This window comes from Acromyrmex echinatior, chromosome 18 (assembly GCF_024713525.1).
Source record: "Acromyrmex echinatior isolate Ae372 chromosome 18, ASM2471352v2, whole genome shotgun sequence".
In the NCBI taxonomy this organism is placed as follows: domain Eukaryota; kingdom Metazoa; phylum Arthropoda; class Insecta; order Hymenoptera; family Formicidae; genus Acromyrmex; species Acromyrmex echinatior.
Window position 1 is genome coordinate 2,764,533 of NC_141869.1, and position 18,211 is coordinate 2,782,743.

General features: G+C 29.9%; 2 protein-coding genes across 14 annotated transcripts in view; one reads left to right on the forward strand and one right to left on the reverse strand.

Moving 5' to 3' along the window:
• LOC105151446 (uncharacterized) overlaps window positions 1-18,211 on the reverse strand; it is a 228,111-nt gene that overhangs the window by 30,691 nt on the left and 179,209 nt on the right. For 2 of the 6 annotated variants that reach the window (XM_011065153.2, XM_011065152.2), the window contains exons 1-2: window positions 6,710-6,972; window positions 5,700-5,847 (exon numbers count right to left, since the gene is read on the reverse strand). The exons of 1 other annotated variant lie outside the window; for it this stretch is intronic. In XM_011065153.2, coding sequence (XP_011063455.1) covers window positions 5,700-5,847; window position 6,710 — 149 coding nt within the window. In that variant the 5' untranslated portion in view covers window positions 6,711-6,972. Of the gene's footprint in view, window positions 1-5,699; window positions 5,863-6,709; window positions 6,974-9,696; window positions 9,918-18,211 lie in introns of those variants that run through there. 3 more of the 6 variants (XM_087415640.1, XM_087415643.1, XM_087415642.1) reach the window with 3 other exon arrangements.
• Window positions 10,197-17,519, forward strand: LOC105151465 (odorant receptor 9a). 8 transcript variants are annotated; one of them, XM_087415653.1, is made up of 11 exons: window positions 10,198-10,435; window positions 11,075-11,323; window positions 11,429-11,739; window positions 12,782-12,821; window positions 13,571-13,724; window positions 13,895-14,154; window positions 14,887-15,026; window positions 15,150-15,495; window positions 15,898-15,999; window positions 16,072-16,224; window positions 16,837-17,519. In XM_087415653.1, exons 6-11 carry the CDS (start codon window positions 13,897-13,899, stop codon window positions 16,897-16,899), a joined length of 1,062 nt encoding a protein of 353 aa, XP_087271779.1. In that variant the 5' UTR covers window positions 10,198-10,435; window positions 11,075-11,323; window positions 11,429-11,739; window positions 12,782-12,821; window positions 13,571-13,724; window positions 13,895-13,896; the 3' UTR covers window positions 16,900-17,519. The 8 variants fall into 8 exon arrangements, with proteins under 8 accessions (XP_087271773.1, XP_087271775.1, XP_087271774.1 ...); XM_087415652.1 differs by having other exon boundaries at window positions 10,199-10,435; window positions 15,147-15,495; XM_087415647.1 differs by having other exon boundaries at window positions 10,197-10,435; window positions 14,887-15,495.

Sequence of the window (18,211 nt, forward strand, 5' to 3'; positions counted from 1 at the left end):
TGGCCACTTTCGACCGGGTGCCACTTTCGCGCGGCGGGTCGCAGAGTCGATGTCTGAACGGGAAATGCCTTCTGTGATGCGCCCGTCGCCAATCCGTGTCATTATGTCTCACAAAGAAGCTTTTTCCGAAAATAAAGCATCAAGGTGTTTCGAGAATAAAATCTACATCTTTAAAGCTTCTCCATTTCTTTATAATTCTAACGCCTGACTTTTTGACAAAGAACAAAAATTATTCGTCAACCTAGACTTTTGCGACATGATTTTCTTATTTATTTGTATCTCATTTTGATTATTATATTTTGATTAATATCGTTCAATTTATGTCATGATTCCGTATGCAGAGATTATTTTATATGTATCATAATTGGCGATTTAAATTATGTCGAGCTTTCTTGAAATTATTTACCGATAAAGTTAATAACACCTGCGTCCTAGATATCTTTTCACGATTTTAATAACAGATTTTTAGACGTGAAAAATATTATTTTAAATTATAATAAAAACAACACTTTTAATTTTATTAGTTTAACATTCGAAAACTTTTGCTAATTTAGAATAAATCGTTTCGTCGAGAATTTTTGTGGTAAATCCTTGTTTTCATATTGCAACTTTGAAATATCTAACGTAAAATAAAAAAATTTTCCAATTAAAGTTGTAAAGAGCGCACTTATTAAAAATAACACATCGTTATTAAAAAAAAATATCGCAGAAAAGTATTTGTGCTAATACGAGGGCTCGCCTGTAAGTTGTTGTCGAGTGTTGTATCTAAGTGGCTTTTAAATCTAATGTCGTGGTAGAGAGTCAGTGAGGCTTGAAAGCAGAATCCTATTTAAGGCATTTCCGGTGCACAAAAATATCTTCAACTGAGAAGGAACAGTAAAAATTCCAAATGATTAAGAATTTAAGAAACATGCTCTTATAAAGAATAATACGAGAAGAATTTGCTGTAAATATTTGGATTACTTATAGAATAGTAATAACATACATATTGAAATATTTATTCACAAATTAATCAGAGAAAGAGAGAAATATATATTTTAAACAATTGTTTTTATGCAGTTTACTTTGAAAATTAAACGATAACATTTTTATTTTTACATATACACCATTAAAATGAATATGATTTAGATTGCTTTATGCGCATCATGGAACAAATATATAAAAAGCAATTAAACTTAATACTTTATCCATCCGGTATGCTAGCAGTAACCTTTTAGCGAATGTTATACGTACACGTGGTAGAAATTCAGTGATGCATATCAATTAATTAATTGCTGGATGAATTGGTCCATTGACAATATCGTTGCCTGTGTTAGGGTTTAATTAGTGATTGGATTCACAGGTTTGGGATTTTCGATATATGGTGACACAATTTAACGAACAATCGAAATCCAATCGATAGCAACGGAAAAAAGCAAATTGTATTAATTACGTTTGATAAATTAATGTTTCGCTACTCTTAACTGAAAAAACGTATTTAGAACAACCATTATTTAACAATCTTAATTAAATCGGATTATATAAAACTGATATAGTGTGTAAACTGTATAAATTCCATTAATCTAAGAAGACATTTTAATTTCAGAAAAGATCGAAGAGAATTTTTTCGTTTCAACGGAATTGGCATGTCTGCATCAAGACTTCTGATGTAGCATAATTAATCATCGCGTGATTTAAAGATACAGGAGGAAATCTCTATGTATCGAGGGACATATTATAGGTTTTCCATTTACGCCCACGTCACCAAATGACGTTGGTTGTTCCAGTTTCGAAGTATTGATACACGTCGATAAAATTATGTCGAGCGGCTGAGATTTTTTCCTCGAGTTTCACGCGAAGAACATCCATAAAATCATGTCGTGCCGAGCTTTCGGAGGGGAAATGACGAAACTTTTATAAGCGCTTCGAACTCTTATTCGAACGATCGGGAATACAAATATTGTGCATGACTAAGCGCGTCCTGTATCCTATTTTCTCAAGGAGCATGCATCAAACTCGATTGATGTCAAGCATGTTATTCATTCAATTTAAAAATTATGAATTGAGATGAAACTCAACACATTCTGTTTAAGATGTAGTGGAGATCAAATGAGTATCTATCTGAACTCAGGAAAGATTTTCTTGTACAATATAATCTCTTCTTCTTACACGCAAAGTCTATCAGGTGAGATATGCTATTAATCGAACGATCTTCACATTTACCGATAAAATCTTCCTCGGCAGAAATCAACGTCTTTGAATATCAAGTTTCAACAATATCTCGATAACTAAGATTGAAAAGATTTCGTTACTTAAAAAAAAAGACAACGTTACTTTAAACGAAAAGTATCGATCTGCCAAGTTTCGATAAATATTTCGGCAACCAAGATTTTAAAAAATTCCTCTAAAGACAACATTATTTTAAACAAAGAGTATCTAATGTCTTTGTGTTGTTTTGAATATCTTTCATAAGGAAAAATCGAGAAATTCGCGCTTGACGTTTGCAGTCCTGGTGATATCTATCATGTTAATCCTGTAGTTTCTCCCTGTCGACAATCAGATGCAGAAGGACAAATGCTTCCGGCACGTCCGCGCAACTTGTTGATATTCACGCCTCTACGTTGAGTTTATCGATAGCTGCGGCCTATAGTTCGCGGACTATCGAATGGTTCTGACGTTATCACTTCCGCTCCGCCAGCCTCTGCAGACTCCGGCCGCGCGCCACGCAAATGATAACGACGTCATAATATCGATAACGAAAATAACGGCAAGGCCACCCGCTACGAGACGAGAATCGGCGAAGCGTGCATCGTCGGGAGAAAGGAGGATTTGCTGGCGGCTAATTAATGATTAAACAGAATTTAATAGGATTAATAAAAGGACGTTTGTTTCCTCAAACAACATGTCTCAGAAGCGACGCAGTGATCGTTTTTCCTTAATTTCTCGATAAACGACCGCTATTTTGCATGTTGCATTTTATTAAAAGTCCATTAAAATACTCTTTTAATTTATACAGTTAATTTACACAATATAATTAAGCTAATGAAATCTTGTTACAGCAAGCTAGCTCTATTTATAAAACTAATTATCGTATGTTTAATTATGTAAAGGTACTATTAACATAACAGTTTAATTTATAAAATAATACAATATAATGCAAAAATAAAGATGTACATTTTATCAAAAATTAATGTAATTTGTGAAAGAATTCTATATGATAATTGCAACGTGCGGGTTAAATAGAATACAGTAGCGAAGCGAGTAGCGAAGTGTGCCATTTTCTCGTTAATTAAACTGGAATTCCTGGATCACAACTATGTGGATGTGATCTGATCCGTGCAACTCAGACATGTCCAACTCACGGCATTCCTATCTAATGTTCTCTCTTGTCCGAGTCGGACAACGAGGTATAAATTATTATGCATTTATGTCTCACAAGGTATAAACTGAGAAGCAACGAAGCGAAATCCAATTATGATGTTGAAGGATGAGATGATGTTCGCAGTGTTCATCTTCCTTTTTGGGTATCTCCATGAAAAAGTTAATTGCATCAACAATTGCGATAATATGAATGTTTGATTATTTCGCTAAATAATCTAACTAAATTCATTCTTCAATTGTAGTGCTGACTACAAAGAATTAATTCACGAATATCCATAATTAACACACAGAATGTTTTGCGATCTGATAAATCCCGAATTGAAATTTTTCCTTAACGGAAAATTCAATTGATCACGATGTTATTTTGATAATTTCCTTAAAATATGAATTCAGAGGTCTATCGAACAGAATTTAAAATTAAATGGATGACAATATGTCACTATCTGTATCTCTAAATCGTAAGACGTAAGATATTCGTTTGTTCTTAATCGATCGTGATGCAAAATCCGTTTTGTCGCTTGTGTCTTACGATAGGAGTGCCTCATATGTCGGTTTATTCTCGCTTGTGCTTCTCAGATACGGAAACTTAGTTAGACCACGGTTAGTTAGGCAATATTGTCGCGAGTGTCTCTGAAAAGTCTCCGCGTCTCGTCCTGACAAAGCGAGGTCTCAACGTTCTTAATAGCGTATGTATATTACACTCGTTAAAGGTGAATGAAGTTGGGGCGTCATGACTACAAGCTTTCGCGATCACGATTGCAACGGCACCAATAATAGCTAAGCTCTCCAAGACGAAGTCGTGATTTTTTCGAGGCACTCCGACTTTTCATGACAATTCCCAAACCTGTCATCAAATCAAATTTAGAACTATAGCGAATGATGTAAGGATTCTCACAATCTAAGGATTCCCAACAAAAAAAGTCAACAAAAAAATCAAAACTTGATATTTTTTTAAACTGTTCCAACAGAAATAGCAAAGGTTGTAATTGATTGATTACGCGAATATGTAACATATCTCTATAGAATATATGGAGATGAGTTTTGTTTCTAGTTAATTACGCGTTATGCGACAAATCTGTGCCATGAGCATCATAAATTACAATAATACTTAAAAACAGCCCGTACGCAATGAATTTACTATCGTCCGTTGTTATGAATATCGCAGGAATATCGCAATAACGCGAGAAAAATTTACCGGAAACTTTTAGAATAAACATAATATCTTTCTTTTTCTCTTAAATATCGAATTCTATAAATTTTATGGTATTATTATACTGCGTATTATTATAATGCTTCCCATTATTTTTATATTATTCTGCTATATTATATTGTATATTTTATTACTTCTTGACACACACACACACACACACACTCTCTCTCTCTCTCTCTCTCTCTCTCTCTCTCTCTCTCTCTTTTATTGTACACGAAAAAATACAATATGATGTCAAACATACTATATATTCGTAAATAGTAATAACTAAACAGAGAATATATCGTATTAACATATGAAACATGCATTAATTCGATAATATTAAACATTAATTCATTGGATGGATCACCATTAATACTATCGATTTCATATTACACATAAAGAGTTACAAAATAGATTGGTCACGTTTATGTCATACCGAAATTATTAATCCAGAATTGGAAGGATTTAACGCCAACCGACCCACTGATGTAACGCGTTAAATTTCTAGATATCGTTTTGTATGCAAGAGAATAAAATATCTTTAAAAATATGAAATGGAAGATCTGACACATAATAAATGATCAATGTCGCACTCTAAAAATATTATCTTATATAAGTAAGAAGGCAACCAGACTAACAGCACTAAAGTATAAAGTTTATATTTATGAAAAGTTTTATAGATACAAGGAACGCGTATAATTTCCTTTTGTTATTTCATTAAATATTTTTGAATATTTAGATTATTATTTAGAAAATTAGATTTATTCCAGATTTTTGTTCTTGATTGTGATATCTTATCGTTTTATTTTATTATTGTTATTTATGCGTCTTGCAATTTTTCTGTGTCAAGTCTTCAAGGTAATTTTCATTTCTTTCTCTTGTAATGTAAAAGAGTACCATTTAACTGACTGAAAGTAATGCTGCGTCAAAGCAACAATTCAAACAATTCAAGCAAGTGGACTTTGACAAGAAATCGTCTAATAGTTCAAGAATTAAATCGATCTCAAACTTGTGCGATAACCATCGATGGGCCGGAACGTATCGTGCAAAGATGACATCCAAACGAAGTCACTCTCCAGCCTTCGTGATAGATAGGGCACGTTGGAAGGATCGTGCGTGCACTTTTAATAGAGAAAATTATTCTTACGCGTGTACAATCGAGAAGAACGAGGGACACGTGGTGGAAGCCTCGCGGACTTCGTCCTTTCTCTGTTTCTCTTTCTCTTTATCGCCCCCTTCTCCCTGTACCTCTCCTCCTTTTCCTACTCTGTATCTCTGGCCCCAGAGAGAAAGCACTTAAGCCAAAAAAACTTAATTTTTCAGTAGAAGAACTTGCATATATAAATTATATATAATTACACACATATATATATATATATATATATATATATATATATATATATATATAATAATATATATATTATAATATAATTATATATATTTCTAATTTTTACACATGTGATTATTTAGTGACAAAATATATTTAAATATATACCTAAACATTTTTTAATTCTTTATAGAAATGTATAATAATGGCAACATTCGATATTATATTTATACTTTTAATAATATTAAGCTTAATTTAATTTTTATTATGCTATACTCTCATGTATTAAAGTTATAAATATTATTTATGTTTTATTATGTCGAGAATTGTATAGTAATTCAAAATGCAATTTATCAATTGCTATCATAATATATACTGATTTATTATCTTTGAACAACAGAATAATTAATAATATAACTATTGTAATTATAGCTAACACATAAATTTGTTAAACAAATTAGTCGGAATTAATCGGGATTATTTATATTATAAATACAAATACATGAAATCATTTCGTTCAATATGTATAATGCATTTGAACAGAAAGAAACGAAACATTTGCGAATTATTTGTTTTAGAAAGGACAATTTCAAGCAGCTTATGTTGCAGTAAAAAACAGAAAACATAAATATCAACGTAATTATACAAACGCAATTAATTAACATCTTATCCCAAGCTTTATCTGATATTTTTAAGTCATCGAAATGTGCGCTATTCAATCATTTACAAATTTAATTGTGTATGTATATGCACAAATATAAATTTAAAGAAGATCATTTTGGTAACACGTTGCCCTTTCCAAAACAAATGCTTCCGTTATTGTTATTTACTTGGCGATTGTGTGTTAAGTGCTCTCTCTTTTTTCTCTCTCCCTTCGAGATCGAAGATACTAGACCCTTTTCTGCCGTATCCGCCTTTCTTTTCCTCGCCCTCCCTTTATCGCTTCCTTTTTTACCCCCGCAAACTGAGCGCGACCGTGTAGCACGCGATCCGACGGAGCAAACAGGTGTTCCCGCGTGGAATGCGCGACTGCATACTGACGCCGCGACGCCGACACGCGGTGGCGGGTCAGGCTCTCCCCTTCGGGGACTCCCCGTTGTGAGCTCCGGTTTCCCTTCGGCGCGCGCGTCCGCAACCCCGAGAGCGCATCGACGATGACGCACCATACGCTTGCGAACTTCGTTCCCGAGCCGCAAGAACAAGAACGTTCTATCCATTTACGTGTGAATATATTCAATATAATTTATTATCTGTATGTTTTTACACGAAATTGTTTGGGAAAGCTATCTAAATTTGTTAAAGCTCAACTTTAATTCTCTCAGATAAATCTAAGATCGGATTGTTCCCTAAGTGAGAACATGTAATTTTCGAATTTCAAGCGATTGAAGAATAACTTTTATAAAATAAACTTTTTGCAATTATAAAGCGCATGTAATTAAAAATTCAATTAATTATAATTTCTAATTTCGTATTAATAAAATTTTATTTAAAGATTTAAATACAAAAATTTATAATTTAAAAAATATATGTATAGAATATCTAATAAAAAATGAGGTAACTACGATCGCACGAAGTTACGATTCGCTATTGCTTAAATTATATTATACAACGGATACATTCATAAATAGTCGCATGGTTTATTATAAAAATTATTTTATAATTAATAAACCATATTTAATGATGTGCATATGATTTTGAAAATATATTTATTAATAATTTGATATCTATTAAAAGCTTTATAAAATAATTTTCTTAGAATTATAATTAACGTGAAATCTGCCGTTATTTGTGAATTCCAATTTATGAATTCGAATGTATCCGTTGCACAGTATAATATAAGTAATTGTAGCTTCGTAGTTGAAAATCGTAACTTCGTGCGATCGTAGTTACCTCATTTTAATTTTTATACATACTCTTTAAATTTTTTGGAGGGAAATCTCATTCTAAAAAGTGAAAACTCAGCATCTTGAAAAAGAGAGTATATATAATATATGATATTTTTCTTAAACATTATACTTGTATTATATATGTTACTATAATTATTAAATTATATTAATATAATTTATATATTAGGTGTTGGAATTAATTCGTAGCGTTTTACAAGTGATGGGAAGTACTTTCATTAATGTATTTTTTAATGCTCATGTGAAATAAATAACATTCTTTCATTAAAAAACGCTACGAATTAATTCCAACACCTAATACAATTTCAAGTTGGTTTTCATTTTAAGTCGACTTAATTATAGATCACAATATTTTCTAAATATCATGCACTTTAACGTTTATAAATACATGTTAAGGATTAAAAATAATAATCTTCTGCTAGAAAAAAATTGTCATCATTTCCTTGAATAAAAGCGTTTCTAATTTATTTAAGTTATCTATTATAGCATTAGGAACAATAAAAGAGCAATTAAAAGATTTATTGTCTTTTTATATCTATACAAGTAAGCTAAAACTTTTTGTTGCCAAATATCAAACTTATACCTATTTCATTTTAAATTTCAAAAGTATAGTCTAGTTCGACTAGAGAAAATAGATTCATTAATTAATTTTTATACAGAGAAGAGATATTAGAAATCTACTATATCGACTCCGAGAGCGACTTGACGATATTGCATATAACAGCTGTTGATTGCTTAACTTACGTGTATGTGTGTAAAGTACGTGGCACATTTCACGCATGTAAACTTATGACACTGTCGTTATAAGATTGCATAGATTTGTTTTACAACAATAAAATTTGTTTTGCAATAACAAAATTCGCTAATAAATAATTTTTTTTATTTGGGAACTACGTAGCTAGATATTAACAATAAAATCGTGGTGTTGAAGGATAGCTATGGTGCAAGTCCATGTTAAATCGGAATATCAAAAATGGATATACATAGATGTTAATCCGCGTTACATCTTCAATTGAAATGGTTTTAATCGGTTTGTGTATATGATAAACTCGCATCTATGTATATCCATTTTCGACATCGCGAATTAACACGGCACCATATCTATTTTTCAGGAATCTTATAAAAAGGAATACGCAAATCGAGTTGGCGAGTCTCCTGGAGATTTCCAATTTCTTTTTTTGGATATGGTTTCTAGGCCCTCGAAAAATTTTTTGATCATAACTTTATCATATATATTTTGGAATATGTTAAAGAATAATATGTTAGTAATTAATAAAACTGGAATAATTATTGAAAATATTGCATAATATTATAGCAATATGTATGCAATATTTATATATATATATATATATATATATATATATATATATATTTAATAACATATTATAATTTCACTGATTTTACATTAATTTTTTCTAATCACAATTATTATGCGAGGTAATAATAGTTTAGTAGATAAAGTTCAGCAACGCTCAATTCTCCATATATTTAATGAAATTTTTGAGTCACAGTGATCTATTAAAATGTAAAAGGAAAGTATGTCAATATCGTAGACATATTAGGGAGAAAAGTATTGAGCGCGGGTGACTGAGCGAGAGACCCTTTTTTACTCAGACGTCTACTTATATCCTCCACAGGCTCTATTAAAGCTTTCCTCGAGCTATTAAGCATCAATACATGTAACTATCAACAGTATACCAATAATCTTTCAATCGACGATACAGAACCTTCTCTATCTCATTAGTAAAGAGAATCGTAAATCTATCTCCCTTTGTTTGATAAATAAATTTAAGGAAATTTTTGGAAATTGTGGAAAATAGCAGCGATCAATTCTGCATACGTGTATGTTTGATAAGATTTTCAATTGATTTAATAAAATGTAAAAGGAAAATATATCAACATAATATACATACGAGATAAGTGTCGAACATAGGTGACTGAACGGGATCTTTTTTTATCCAAACTGTTTACATCTTCATGCTATCAAAGCTCTAAGTATCAATACTTCTCCGTTTGCGTGCGCATAACTAACAACGGTACATCAACGATATAACGATCGATAATATCGAGGTTTTTTTCATTTCGTAAAAAAGAGAATCGTAAATCTATCTCCCTTTAATCAGTTAAATAAGAAAAAATAATGTTAATCTTGATATAGCTTACAGTTCTGACGCAGTTTCGTGGTACGTGTTAGCATTCTCTTTGAAGTGCAATCTTTCTTATATGTCTGTAGTTTGTCTATAGTCATAACAAACCTGAATTATTGCCTGTTTCAACTAAATTCTATCGAATGATATAGACTACAATAATAAGATTATAGACTATAATAATAAGATTAGCTATTAATTTTTCAAAGCCTTGATAGAAGATACGTATAAGACGAATGACAGTCAATAAAATAATAGTTCAAAGTAACGACAATACAAGATGCAATTTTTTTAAAACAGTTTGGAATTGACTTGGTGAGGTAGAAGATAAAGTTTCTTCTCCTGACTTGGTATCATTAGTTGTAAAATTGTTGTATCAAACATATCGGAGACATTGGCAAATATTTCTAAAGAATATTTCTTAGTTCAAAGTCTTTTACAGAAAAAAATTGTCCTTAGAACTCGTAGATGTTGCGATTGCAAATTTCAATTTACAACATAGATGGTTCTTTTAATTTTTATATAAAATGTAACAATCTTTGAAAGGAGGATAGGTAAAATTAATCGGATTGTGAATTGAACGATGAAACTTTTCTTATGTTTTTTTTGTATTTTTTCATGTGCTGAATCATTTGCAAACATTTATTTCAATCTGATCACGGAAACGTGTTAAAAATCGCATTAAAAGTAGTACAATTTCGTCAAAATCTGATCTTTGATTGTAATTTTCAATACTTTCCCATTACTCTGCTTAAAATTAATGTTTGCAAATGATTCAGCACATAAAAGAAATATGAAAAATACATATAAGAAAAGTTCTATATCAAAAAATTGAAGGAAACATGCATAAGAAAGGTCAAATCTATTTAGCTCAAATTCCGGTAAATTTACCTATCCTCCTTTAATATTTTTTTTTTACAAATCAATGTTTGAAATATATTATTTTAAATTTTCACGACGATAAAAATCGATAATGATTTATTGTTAGAATAAAATTGAAAAATTTATTCCTTTTTTTCATTCCTATAAACACAGTTTTAAAACGTTAATATTATTGGATCAGTCAATTACACTTTAAATATCATTCAATTTTAAATATTTTTTAATTTTGTGATTATTATTATTGTCATTATTAAAATTACAGGAAAATTTAATTTTATAAGGAAAGTATAAATAATATTGGAAAAATCAGAATTGCCAAAAGATAATTCTTTTTTTAAAGAACAAAACATTATGTTTTTTTATATATAAAACATATTTTTATGTTTCATGCTTTAAAGTATTATAAAAAAAACATGTTTAAAACATGTCAAAATATCGATTGAGCATGTTTTATACAGTTTAAAACACGTTAAAAATTTTTACCAACCCTGGGGAAAATAGAAAATCAGAGGTATTTCCTTTTGTTAAAGAAATTTTAATTTCTTTGCGTTGAGAATTTTAAATTAACAATAAAAATTTTAATTTCTTTGATATTTAAACAATTGAATTTTTCCAGTTTGAAGTCTTTTCAACATCTCGTTAAATATATTTAATGTAGGTATCACAATAATTGATAAAAGGTTGCAAGCATGCATACCGCACGTAGGTATATCAGCATATCCCTTGAACTTTACTCACCAACCATAGCTGTTGGTACATGTCCACAAAACCCGGCAAATCCATGTATTACATATCAGTTAGTGTGTTCTTGACGACCATGTACTCATGATAAGCTGTATATAAGCTATATCTTTAATTATTTAAATTGGAGAATATAATGAGAAGCTTAAGCGAAGCAATTAATAACTGGATTTGACGCCATATAAGGTACGATCTAGAAAGAACTTGCATTTATATAACGGACAAGATTAGAAAAGTATTTTATATGTATATACAATAAAACACATTAATTATAACACTAATATAATAGTGCAGGACTAGGAAATATCGTGTTATTTGTAACGTCGTTATCGTTTTCATTACTTTTTTTCGGTAATGGTTTGTTATACTTTTCTGCCTGTAACGGTAACATAAAGTTTATTCGCAAACAGTACTTGATACCGCCACTAAATAGACGCGGCGGTGCTGCATTTTTTCGTAAGTAAGATTCATACAGGATAGAATAAGAGGCATAATGTTATGAAATTTTTTAATTCATGTTTATATGAAATAATTTTTTGATGGCAAGCTTCCTTATAAATAAAGAGGGCTTGCCTTGAAATTTAAATAAATTCACGATTTTACGATTATTATTTTAAAGAAAAACTTAAAAATTGTAAAGAATAAATATCAATAATTTTAAAGTTTTCCTTTAAAATAATAATTGTAAAATCGTGAGTGTGTTTAAATTTATTTTAAACAAAAGTTCAAAATGTTCAAATTTATATTTTTTGTATTTCTTAGATTTTCTCTTCTTTATTGTATTTTTTTTTAAAGATTTTTGAAGATTTTTAAAATTTTCTGAAGGGTATAAATTCCAATCCCTTTGCACCTGAATGTTATATATTATTTTTACAACGTCAAACTTTATATTTTAATATTAAACTTTTCCAAATTCGTGTAATATATACCTGTAACTCCCTTCTAAGTTATCAATACTGATAGCTAACAATATTCCTTCGATCGACACATGAAGCCTTCTTTATCTCATAAATAAAGAGAATCGTTAATTTTTTGTAAGTTAACAGAAAAATTAGGAAAAATGGTGGAACAACAGTGATCAATTCTGCATATATGTTCAATAAGATTCTTAAACTGCTTGATTTAATAAAATTTAAAAAAAATATATATCAATATTTTATATATATATATATATAAAATACATATCAAGTAAGATAAATGTTGAGCACAAATAACTCTTTTTGTTTAGACGTCTGCTTATATCTCTTTACGCTATCAGATCTTTAATTGTAAGTATCAATACCTATCCGCTTCCGCGGATATAACTAACAACTATTGCGCTTAGATAATTAAAAATTATCTTAGATAAGATAAAGATAATTTTACTTTAATTTATCTAGGTAAAGGATGAAATTATAAGCCCTTTTATCTATATAATTTTAAAATAATATTATTTTTAAACATTAACTGTTAAGTATAATTTAGGATATAACTTTAGAACATAAAAAATATATATTCATATTTATATATTATACATATATTTATATTCTTATTTATAAATCATTATTTTTTAAAACAAAAGTTTTTTAAACATTTCGTCGTGATAAATAATTTCTATGTAGATATATAGAATTCTAATAATCTAGATAAAGAGAAGCTGAAGTTATTTCTTCATCTACATGATCACCTAGATAATTTTATCTAGATAATAGCAAACAACAGCTAACAACTATATCGACAATATTACGATCGATAACATAGTATTTTTTTTACCGCGCATGTACAAGAAAAGAGAATCATAAATCTGTTTACTTCCAATAAATTAAACCAGAAAAAATAATGCTATTCTGATGCAATTCGCAGTGCAACCCACGATCTTGCCGTTTTCTTAGAAATGCAATTTTTCTTATATGTCTATGGATAGTCGATATCAAACCTGAATTACAGTTCATTTCATCTAAACTTTCTTGGATTATAATTCATTTCAATTAAGCTCATTTTAAATTGGCCATTTTAAGATCAGCCATTAATTTTTCAGAGCTCTCGATAGATGTTACGTATAATACGTTAAAAACATTATTGGATAAGTTAACAATTATATTTTGGATATTATTTAATTGTAATTATTATTATTGTTATCTTCGTTAAAGTAACAAGAAAATTCAATATTTATAAAGAAGGTACATTATTAGGTACATATAAAATCAAAGATATTTCATTTTATTAAAAAAATTTCAATTTTCTTTGTACGAATTTTTTAAATCAATTACAAAAATTTAAATTTCTTTGGCATTTAGGATATTATATTTTTCTAATTTATAAGCCTTCCCTTTCATTTCTTTGAATTATATATTCAATGCAGGTATGAAAATGATTGATAAACGATTGCAAACGTACCGCACGTACCAACGTTTCACTCGAATTCTGCTCACCATCTGTGGCTGTTGGTATATGCCCACGAAATCAGACAAATCCATGCACTATTACTCAATTTGTGTGCTCTTGACGATGATCATGATGACAATGGTAACCTTGCATACGAGCTATATCCATAGGCATAATTTGGGGAATATGATGAAAAACGTAGGCTTTGCAATAACTGGACTTAGCGCTATTCTCAAGGTATAATACGATCTAGAAAAAACATGCACATATACATAATACATATTAACACATTAATATATACATTTAACTACAATATAATATAGTACATATTTAACTTGAGAGACCTGAATACCTTGAAAAGGAAACATTTTAATAAAAAGTATGATAGGCGAAAATTGTATCTGCTGAAGGAGGATAAATAATTAAAAAATTAAATTTTGAGAAAGAATCGATTTTTCAAGTTCATATAAAGGGCATCATCATTTTTTAAATAGAATTATATGATTTTTAAAGTATAATATATGATTTATTTAATTCTGCAAAAGTATTAAGGTAAAGTTATAAAGAAAAAAATGAATATGTTACAAGATGTACATTTTATAATTAATAAAATGTGCCAGAATAATAAAGTATAAAATATCTCGTAAACTATTAATTTTTTAATAACTAACCTTAATATTTTAAATCGAAAACTCACAATGAGTCAATGTGAACCGACACAGGATATGAATGTAAAATATACAATATTAATAAAAAAGTACAAATAAATTACATTAAATTAGACATTTCGATCCTCTTTTTGTCATCTTCAGTACAAAAAAGAAGATTAATAGATATTTCGTTAACAGTAAAGCCATATATATTGAAATTCGACTGTAACAAATTTAAAATCGTAGTACTTAATGTCAATCTGTGCAATTTCTCTGTTTTGCGCGGAGGAAAAAAGTATAAATTTCTTATCTTCTTAAGGTGGTAAGCTTCACGATAAATCGCGGCTCTCTGATAAATTACCATCGAATACTGAATGGTCTTTTCGAGGAGGAACTTATGCGGAATGATAAAATCCGGACAATAATATTTTCATCTCTACATACGATGTACATTCTGACGTATGGATATTTCGCTCTTACAACTACATTGCTCTTATTATATTTTGCGCCCTCGTATCTTCTCATAATCCGCGGTCTCCTCCATTTCCATTTATCTACGAACTACACTTTACCAATCAGTAGGGGATACGGACATTTCTGGACCGTTCCTGATAACTTTTTGTATCATCTACATCTGGTCTTCGAGACGACTCTAACGGGACTCAGCGGTCTCATGGCGTGCAGCGTTGACAGCTTCTTTGGCTTCTATGTCTATCAGTTTACCTCGACAATGCGCGCCATGAACTTCAGGCTCACAAATCCTCTACCTACCGAGAAGTTCTTGGATTTACTGAGGATGTGTGTGGCGAAACATCAAAGGTTACTGCGATGTCGCGATACGCTAGAGCATGTCTATGGACCCATTGTCTTTTGGCACATTGTCACCAACGCCATACTTCTTTGCGGGTTAATGTACGACGCGATGCCAGTATGTGAATATATTAACGTAAAAATCGATATTTAATTTCGTAATTCACTATGTTATGCGCGATCGTAATTAGTTAAGATAATAAATATTATTACGGTCATACAATTAGTGTCATCGTGTCACGCTCATGTAACGTCAGAATAAAATTAAATGCCTTTCAATTTTATTTTAGATAATATATTTTGGAAAATATTTGATAAAAATATGTCATAGTCTTCTTACAAATCCTATTAAATATAATTAAAGTAAAATAAAATGCTTTTTAATAACTTTATCACCATTTCTAAAAGTATAGAAACGAAGACTATGCTGCACTTGCAAGTTTTTCACTTCATTAAATAATAATATCGCATTACCCAAATATTCGCTATTGTAATATTAATCGTTAAACATTTGCAATAGTTTTCGGACTTTAAACGCATATCCATGTTTCTGACATACGCAGTAGTAAAATTTGTGCAAACATTTACATATGCATGGTATGGCACTGTTCTCACAAATGCGGTAAGTTTCAATGATCTTGTGTAAATCAATTATCGTAACTCAAAATTGATTAATTGGAATATGTATGTTTAGAGTGAAGACTTTCGTAATGGAATCTATTTTGGAGAATGGTTTAATTCAAGTCTCGATCATCACGTGAGAACAAATGTTATTCTGATTATGATGCAAAAGCCAATAACCATAAACGCAATTTACTCTCCAGTCAATATCACCATTTTCACCAATGTAAGTATTTAAATTATAATTGACCGAGTTTATCTGAGCAAAAAAGTTAATGATTTTCAAGTCACTTTCAGCTTTATTCACTGCCACTGTTTTAAAAATAAAGTTTTTTTGTTAATATAAAGGCCTATGAAACGTTTTTTATTGTACATTAGGATAATAAATTAATCAATATTATTTACGATTTATTATTGCTCATTATAAGTAAAGCTTTATATTAACGAAATTTTACAATATTACGAACGCTACTAATGGATTTAAAAATAATATTCATATCATGTTCCATTTGTACGAAAATGGAAGATTTAAAGCTAGAGATAATAAAAAAACACAAAAAATTGATAAAAAAAATTAAAATTATTTTAAAATGGAACCTATGTATTATAGAATTTACCCAAAAAACGAATAAAGAAACGAGGAATTAATATATTCTAATTTTGATTCGAATAACGTCAAAATATGAAGATTATTTTATTTGTAAAGTTGATTTCTTTAAATTTTTCTTAATTTTATTTTTTTTTTAATTTAAAAAAGCTCTATATTAACAAATATGTATTTACAATCACATATCTTTTGCATATTAAACTAATTCTAATTATTTTATTTTCTTGATAGTTCGTGAATGCAACAATGTCCTATTTCTTCCTGTTGCAATCTATCGGTGATAAAGACGGATAGAGATGGACGCTACGTATGTTTTGATAGCAAATTCGTAAAATGGTTACGTTTTTAAGAAGATATAATTAAGAAGACGCAATTAATGTAATTTATTGACACTTACATTGTTATCATATTATTAATGTTTAATTTATGTATTGTTAACAATAGCAGTATTATGACTTCATTATTATTCGTTTCACCTTCACTTTTCTCAAATGACAATTAGTGTGCGAGATAATTTATAGAATTTGTTCAGGTAAACTCACAGAAAGTTGAGAAATGCTCAATTCTTCATGCGTTTAATAAAATTTTGAAATCGCACTAACCTAGTAAGATGTAAAAGGAAACTCACATAAGGGTATGTCAATATCGTTGACCCCATACCGAGGCACGCGGGTTCTTATAATCTACTCCCCGTGGATCGAGTGCACACAATTCACTCCATTTTGGTTAAAGTAGTCCTATACGCCATTCTCGAAAATTTTTTCGTGCGAAATACACAAGATTTTTGCTACAACTGTTACAACGTGTAATAATTTTGATAAATTTTTTAAATGTGACACATATAAGTTAAAATATCTAACATTATTATTTTTAGCATTTCAGTTGTATTATCATCATTACCAAATTTTTTCTTAACCTATTTCTACAAATTATGATTAAATGTTACATGTTTTTTGAGTTGAATAAATCTAAGATTTATAAAATGCAAGAAATTAATGAAAATTCGAAAATCAATATAAATATGTCAACTTAGATTTTAAGTTAAGAAACATTCCCCTTTTTAATAGCGCATTTTTCAAACAACTTTCCAATCTGCGTTAAATTTGCATTAAAAAAAAATTGTAAAAAAATTTGAAGAGATAATATGAGTCATGAATATCTCGAGAGTTTACAAATGGATTGTCTAGGGGTGCCAGAAATATAAACGCGCCACTATCTTCTCTCCTCTTTATTATCTTATTTCCAACTTTCTTCATCTATGTCAGTTAGAGCCACGACTTAGAAAGGGACGCGAAATAACTGGAATTAGTTACTTAATATTCCAAGTTAGAAACCTGGGATTAGTTGATCAAGCTATCAAGGTAACTGACTCTTTTGTAGAACGCGATTCGGAACGCGAAAAGTTCGACGGTGGATCATCGAAGGATCCGTTCGTGGAAGTCGCCAGTACGCAATTTACCGTGTCGATTCAGGACGGCGTCTTCTTCATAGTCTGTCTGCGTCGTTGAGCGAAGGTGGTTACGAGCTATAAATCTAAATCCTTCACGCATCGTGGGTAATGGCGTCTTAGCCGTCCAGGTAGTCTAGATGAACATCTTCGTCTCTC

Excerpts from the sequence above, each read along its gene's own strand:
- LOC105151465 (XM_087415647.1), top strand. The coding sequence starts at position 13,897 with ATGAAAATGATTGATAAACGATTGCAAACGTACCGCACGTACCAACGT. Across the intron at positions 15,496-15,897 it reads TAATGTACGACGCGATGCCA|TTTTCGGACTTTAAACGCAT; the intron begins GTATGTGAATAT and ends CATTTGCAATAG. Across the intron at positions 16,000-16,071 it reads GCACTGTTCTCACAAATGCG|AGTGAAGACTTTCGTAATGG; the intron begins GTAAGTTTCAAT and ends ATGTATGTTTAG.